Source organism: Gadus macrocephalus, chromosome 1 (assembly GCF_031168955.1).
Source record: "Gadus macrocephalus chromosome 1, ASM3116895v1".
Taxonomy (NCBI): domain Eukaryota; kingdom Metazoa; phylum Chordata; class Actinopteri; order Gadiformes; family Gadidae; genus Gadus; species Gadus macrocephalus.
The window spans coordinates 9,029,030-9,035,289 of NC_082382.1; the positions used below are offsets into that span (position 1 = coordinate 9,029,030).

The following is a 6,260-nucleotide window of genomic DNA, read 5'->3' on the forward strand; positions in this document are numbered from 1 at the left end:
CCTGCTGTCACCCTGCCTTCTGTGGACCTGTTTCCACAAGGTTGGTTGATAATTAACTGTGTGTGTGTTTGTGTGCATGCATGTGTGTGTGTGTGTGTGTGTGTGTGTGTGTGTGTGTGTGTGTGTGTGTGTGTGTGTGTGTGTGTGTGTGTGTGTGTGTGTGTGTGTGTGTGTGTGTGTGTGTGTGTGTGTGTGTGTGTGTGTGTGTGTGCGCGCGCGCGCGTGTGTGATGCTTTGTATGAGGCATCGCCTGCGCTGAATACGTACACAGTTGCTGGTTGTCACGACAGCCTTGACGTGTTCGGCTTTGATGCCCTCCTTCACCACACAGTTGACCACGGGCTGCGGGGAAGCAAGATGGCGTTAGCACAGGGAGCAGAGCATTCCGACCATGGAGGAAGACCCCGGGAGCCTGCGGGGGCTTCCACTGCTGGAGCCCTCTCTGTATCTCTGCATCCCTCCTCTACAGCATCACACAAGTGTTTTCAAAGGGGAGCTGATGCATCTGTCGATGAGATCCTCTTGGTTTGTGTTAAAACAGCACACACACACACAAACACACACACAACGCTCTTCTAAATAGGCTGCACAACATGTCATACTGGCAAGGCATCAGAAGTACGTGTGCCTTGACCCCGGGTATGAAGCCAGTTTATTGTTTTAAAAGACAAAAAGTTTTAAAAGTTTCAACTTATTGAGTGCATTTTTCACAAACACAGACACAAACAGATACGCACACACACACACACACACACACACAGACACACAAACACTGACACATACACTGACACACACACACACCCACACACACACACATAGGCAAACACACACACACACACACACACACAATGGCACGCACACACACACGTGTGAATCACTATGAGTTGGATGTGTTGTGTGTCTCCTAACACGGTCTTCATTTTCTACGACTACCACACACACCAGCGGTCACGTTGTTCTCCAAGGGCCGGGGGGCCTCTAGACACTCACCACCACCAGCTTCAGGGGGGCCTTCGTCTCGGGGGCCTTCGTCTCGAGGTCCGTCGGGGCGGCCGGGGCGTCGGTGGCGTCGGACGGGACTGCGGCGGGCTCCGGGGTGCTCTTGCCGGTCTCCTGGGCCGCCACCTCCAGCAGGCTGCCGACGTCGGTGATGACGGAGACGGCCAGCGGCGGCCCGGTGACCGCGCCGGTCGTGGCGTCAGCCTTGACGGGGGTCTCAGAGGTGGCCTCTGGGACCACTGGGGCCGGGCTGTCTGGGGCTCCTGCACATCAAAAGACAAATGCACTTTAAAAGAGGGCAGTGGATAGACAGCTCGTTGTGTGGGTGAGTATGTCTTGAATGGAAGCATTTCATGGACGCTAATGACTTCTAGCCGGCGTACTTTTAATCACAAGTGACAGAAAAGCGTGAGACTTGGCTGGAGGCATGTTTAAGGTCGATGGACACCAACCTGTGGTAGCATCCAAGGAGGCGTCCATCACCGTGGGAGCCTCTGTTTCACCCCCTAGACACATCAAACCACCTGAAAATGGTTCGCAGAGGAAAGGAGACAAGAGAAACAAACAAAGACATGATGAGTGAGAACATCAATGTACGTTGAATATAGTAGAGACCTTAAAGGGCAGCTGGAGGCTCAGTGAGAAAAGAATGGCTTCGAGACAGCCATTTTCGATTGTCTTTAACAATCAACATTCAATCTGAAGTCAGCCTAATGAAGGCAATATTTATTTTTCATGTTCTGAAAATCACCTGAAGATGAAAACACACTTCAATTTCAATGTAAAACCAAAGTAGTGTGTGTGTGTGTGTGTGTGTGTGTGTGTGTGTGTGTTTGTGTGTGTGTGTGTGTGTGTGTGTGTGTGTGTGTGTGTGTGTGTGTGTGTGTGTGTGTGTGTGTGTGTGTGTGTGTGTGTGTGTGTGTGTGTGTGTGTGTGTGTGAGTGTGATCATGTGCAGCCGGCTGGATAGAGACCAAGCCTGGGAGACCCAGGCCCACCAGATCCATTCAGCGTGTGCTTGGCCAAGAATTGAAACTAATTGATAATTAGCCAAATAGAAAGGCACTCTCTGGCTGCAGGCCAGGGGAATGAACAGTTGTGTCATGAGGTCTCGGTTCCCTGGTACCACACCCATCTCTGGAAGAGATCTTGTTCCTACAATAAGAGGATCGAGTTGTGTTTAAGGGAGGGCTTCCTCCCAGTCCCTAGCATGGCTGAGGTGAATAGGTCTTCAAAATAAAGCACAGCTCATGTGAGGCGCGGGTGGGGTCAAAATGGCCGGTATTATTCACAAATGTCGTTGAAAAGGTCTACCAGTGTTATGTTCCAGAAGAGCCTTTTTTGGTTCCATTAAGGAGCGGCAGGCAGTCTAACATCGCTCAAGGATTCCTACAGGCTGTGGACATTGGGTTGAGAACCCAGAAGCTTTGGCTTGGATTCAAACACCTTGACTTTGCTGCCCCTAATTATACTATTATACTATATTATGGATCGTGTAATGGGGCAATTTGACGGTGACTGACTCCAGAATGAGACAGTATGTGTTCCTGCCCATGTGAAGGTGCTGTAGCAGCCTCAGCAGTAATGACTGTGACGTCACTTCTCTAGAGCTGTTAATGCCAACAGAACACGGATAAATGTGTGTGTTATGGTGTCTATATTATGGACATTGTATAATGTTTGTGTAGCCTGCATGGTGATTTATTTAGTAGTAAAAAACTGTGCAGAGCTCTTCATAAATATTTTATTGATGTATGCTGGAATAAATCATAAATACTTAACTGTGTTATTAAAATCAATATCTATTACATCATCTGTGTTTATTAACGTAATGATTTATTATTTAATAGTACAGTACAAGCAAGGGGAATGCATGTTTGGCCCCGAAAATGATGTGTATGTTGTGAAGAAAGACCAGGTGGTGTGAATCTCTGATGACTGCATGGTTCTGTATCAGTCACCCTTAGAACCATGCATCGATGGTCACAGATCCCCCCAGAAACCCCAGCCGAGAGTGTCTCTGATGGCTGCTCCCAAGCCCCTGGAGCAGGGAGACCACCCCATTGATGTCCAGTCCCAACACAAACACACCAGGGGTATACATAACACACTCACCCCGTATTACAACACAACCTTGGACCTGCTCCAACACACTGTTTTCATGAGCTGATCTTAGCATAGCATCTAGCCAGGGTGTCAGACAAAAGGGGAACTCCTCCTCCTCCTCCTCCTCCTCCTCCATCATCATCTACATCAGTGGTGGGGCCTTGGGGCCCAGTGGTGGTGCCTTGGGGCCCAGTGGTGGGGTGGTGGGGCCGGGTGCTGTGGCTGGCCCCGGTGGGTGTTCCCGGGCTTGTCGGCGGTGTGCGGGGGCAACGGTTGTGGCAGTCGAAGCGGGGCTGGCTCATGGCTTGGAGGCAGAGTGGGACACGATAGACGGGAGTGATGGTTCAAGTTCTGCCTCTTCAAGCAGCTTGTGTTCCAATCCATCAGCAGCAATTATACGCTAGGGCAAAGCCAGGGATGTTTTACACAGCCACGTCAGGGTGCATTTGGGTTTTTCCTAAGTGCTTTTTACCCCTAACTTTCCCCTGGTGGAGGAAATGTAATTCAATAGGATTTTGCACTTCCTTTCATATAAACATTCATTTAACTGTTGGAGCGTACCATTCAGAATGACGCTCATAAGGATACTTCCTATATGTGTTCTGATGGCTGACACAGCCCAAACGGGCAATGTGATCCCCTTCATATTCCACTCAACACAGAGCGCAATGGGGGGGGGGGGGGGGGGGGTTCTTCCTCAAAATGATTGAAGATCTGTAAAGATCCAGCAAGATCCACCGAGTCTTACATCCGATAGTCACTCACGATATATCATATGCCGAGAAACATCGTTACTATCTGAGAAGGACCAATGAGTTAAGACGTAAATCGTTTTTTATCCACCGAACTGTCAAGTGGTTTTGAGGTTGCTAAACAATCCTCAAAACAATGTGTTCGCACTTAACCAGAATAAAAGACTGAACGCCTTCCCTGACGGTCCCTCCGGCGGATCCATGCAGTGCGCCGCTGCTCCTTCATGAATGTGCTCTTTCCACTGGAATGGCAGGGCTGTGATTGCTCTCTGCTTTTTTATGGCCCGTGTTTCCATAGCAAACAGGGTCTCCAAGGCAGATGTGGGGGGGCCGAGGGGCTGGCGACATGACAGCCAGAATCCCAGATATCTCTGCAGCAAAGCTGCACACTTTAAAGGGGTGGGGAGGGGTTGATGTGTGTGTGTGTGTGTGTGTGTGTGTGTGTGTGTGTGTGTGTGTGTGTGTGTATGTGCTTGTGTGTGTGTGTGTGTGTGTGCGTGTGTGTGTGTTTGTGTGTGTATGTGCTTGTGTGTGTGTGTGTGTGTGTGTGTGTGTGTGTGTGTGTGTTTGTGTGTGTATGTGCTTGTGTGTGTGTGTGTGTGTGTGTGTGTGTGTGTGTGTGTGTGTATGTGCTTGTGTGTGTGTGTGTGTGCGTGTGTGTGCGTGTCTATGCTCTCACTATGTGTGCATGCGTGCATGTCTCTGTGTGTCTATGCGTCTGCACACTCACACACTGCACACCTTTACGGCGAAGTAGCAATGAGGGACCTCCAGTCTTACCTTCCCCTGTCCGTACCTCACCCTAGCCACCGAGAGCCGTAGCACCCTAGCTTTCTAGCCCCCTAGCACCCTAGCATCCTAGCCACTTCGCCCCCTAGCACCCTAGCTCTCTTTCACCCTGGTCGACCGGCTGCTCTTCCATGTCTGAGGAGAGGTGTCTTTGGTAAGACCGGGGGGGGGGGGGAAAGCGGTGGCTGCAGATTTGTCCGGACTGATGATGGAAGAGGAAAGGGGGGGGGGGGGGGGGGGTCTTTATGAGGACGTCTCCTTCTCCTTTGTGGGGGGAATAACTGAGCCGGTAGAGGGGAGGAGAAGAGCAGCTGCCGCAAGCCCCCCCCCCCCCCGAACCCCACCCTCAGGGCGCCCCTAACTTCCTCCCGTTTTTTTACACTACAGCCTCCGTCCACATGACTCGGTCCTCCCCAATCCTCAGAGATAACACTGTAACTCTGAACACCTGCTCCCCCCCCCCACAACCGGCCCCTTCCTCTAAATCCACACGCGTTCCTATTTTCCAGATGTGTTGCAGCCGCGCCCTGGCGTCCACCCCGTCCCTCGTCCCCTCCTCGCCCCCCCCCCCCCCCCCCCCCCCCCCCCCCCGTCCCTCCCTAGAGTCCTTCACGGGAACAGTCACGATCAGTAACCCTCGGGTCAGGTCCCAGAGCCCTCCTCCCAGTGTCCAGGGCCTGGGGGAAGTGTCCTGAGCGCGGAACGCTCCTGGAGGGTGGACTGACTCAAGGACATGAGGATCTCGTTTTGGGCCCGTCAGCACTGCACACTGAGGTCCATTCATAATGCTCAGGAGCTTCACTACAGGTCAGTGGAGTTCCGCAAGGCCCCGGGCCCTCAGCCCCAGGCACTGCAGGCAGTGAGACACGATTTACGGGGATAGACAGGCAGGCAGTGAGACAGACACAGGGCTGGACATACACACAGTGATGATCAAGCTGGACTCTGCTGCGATGGAACTATGCTTGGGTAACGCGCGGTGACCTGGTACGGTGACGAGCTCACGTTTCCTCTTGTGGATGGAAGCGCGCCACACCCAGCCAGGGGGGTCTTCAACCCAGGTTAGTGGTCCACGACGGCAAACCTGAGTAGTGTTTATGTTTCTGAGGCTAATAGTGGCAGAGGTTGACCTCTGTTGGCCCCGCCCACACCACTGGGGTCTTGAGACAAAACACAAAAGGGGGGACGAAAGAAAATCTCGAAAAAGGAATTAACAACAGCTCTGGAATGTTCGCCACGCACATCCTATGACAGGATGTGGCTGCGATGGCGCACAGCGTGGGCTGACCCCTCTGTGGTCGGGAGGTGAACATGCTGGGGGGCTACAGATAATGCCCACCAGGCCTGGGATTATGGACCCACCTAAGCTATGTCAGCTATGTCATGGCCTGTGTGGCCGTGCGGCAGACTGGAGGCAGACCTGGGTGGATAGCGTCTGCAATGCGGCACGCCTGCTCTGGGAATGTTTTTGTATTATTCTCGTTGTTATGATGTGGCTTGTTTATTATTGAATATCCAGTCCGAAATGTCAGCACATAATGAGATAAGGCAGGCACACACACATTCATTGTCTGAACTCTTTTCTTCTCTGAAAACCTCCCCTTTTTCTGGAGCG

The 6,260-nt window shown here is 51.9% G+C and overlaps 1 protein-coding gene across 1 annotated transcript in view; it reads right to left on the bottom strand.

Moving 5' to 3' along the window:
- cd34 (CD34 molecule) overlaps positions 1–3,172 on the bottom strand; it is an 8,950-nt gene extending 5,778 nt beyond the window's left edge. Inside the window, exons 1-3 of the mRNA XM_060070269.1 lie at positions 1,452–3,172; positions 991–1,262; positions 268–342 (exon numbers count right to left, since the gene is read on the bottom strand). Coding sequence (XP_059926252.1) covers positions 268–342; positions 991–1,262; positions 1,452–1,515 — 411 coding nt within the window. The 5' untranslated portion in view covers positions 1,516–3,172. The remainder of the gene's footprint in view (positions 1–267; positions 343–990; positions 1,263–1,451) is intronic.
- Positions 3,173–6,260: the final 3,088 nt, after the last annotated feature.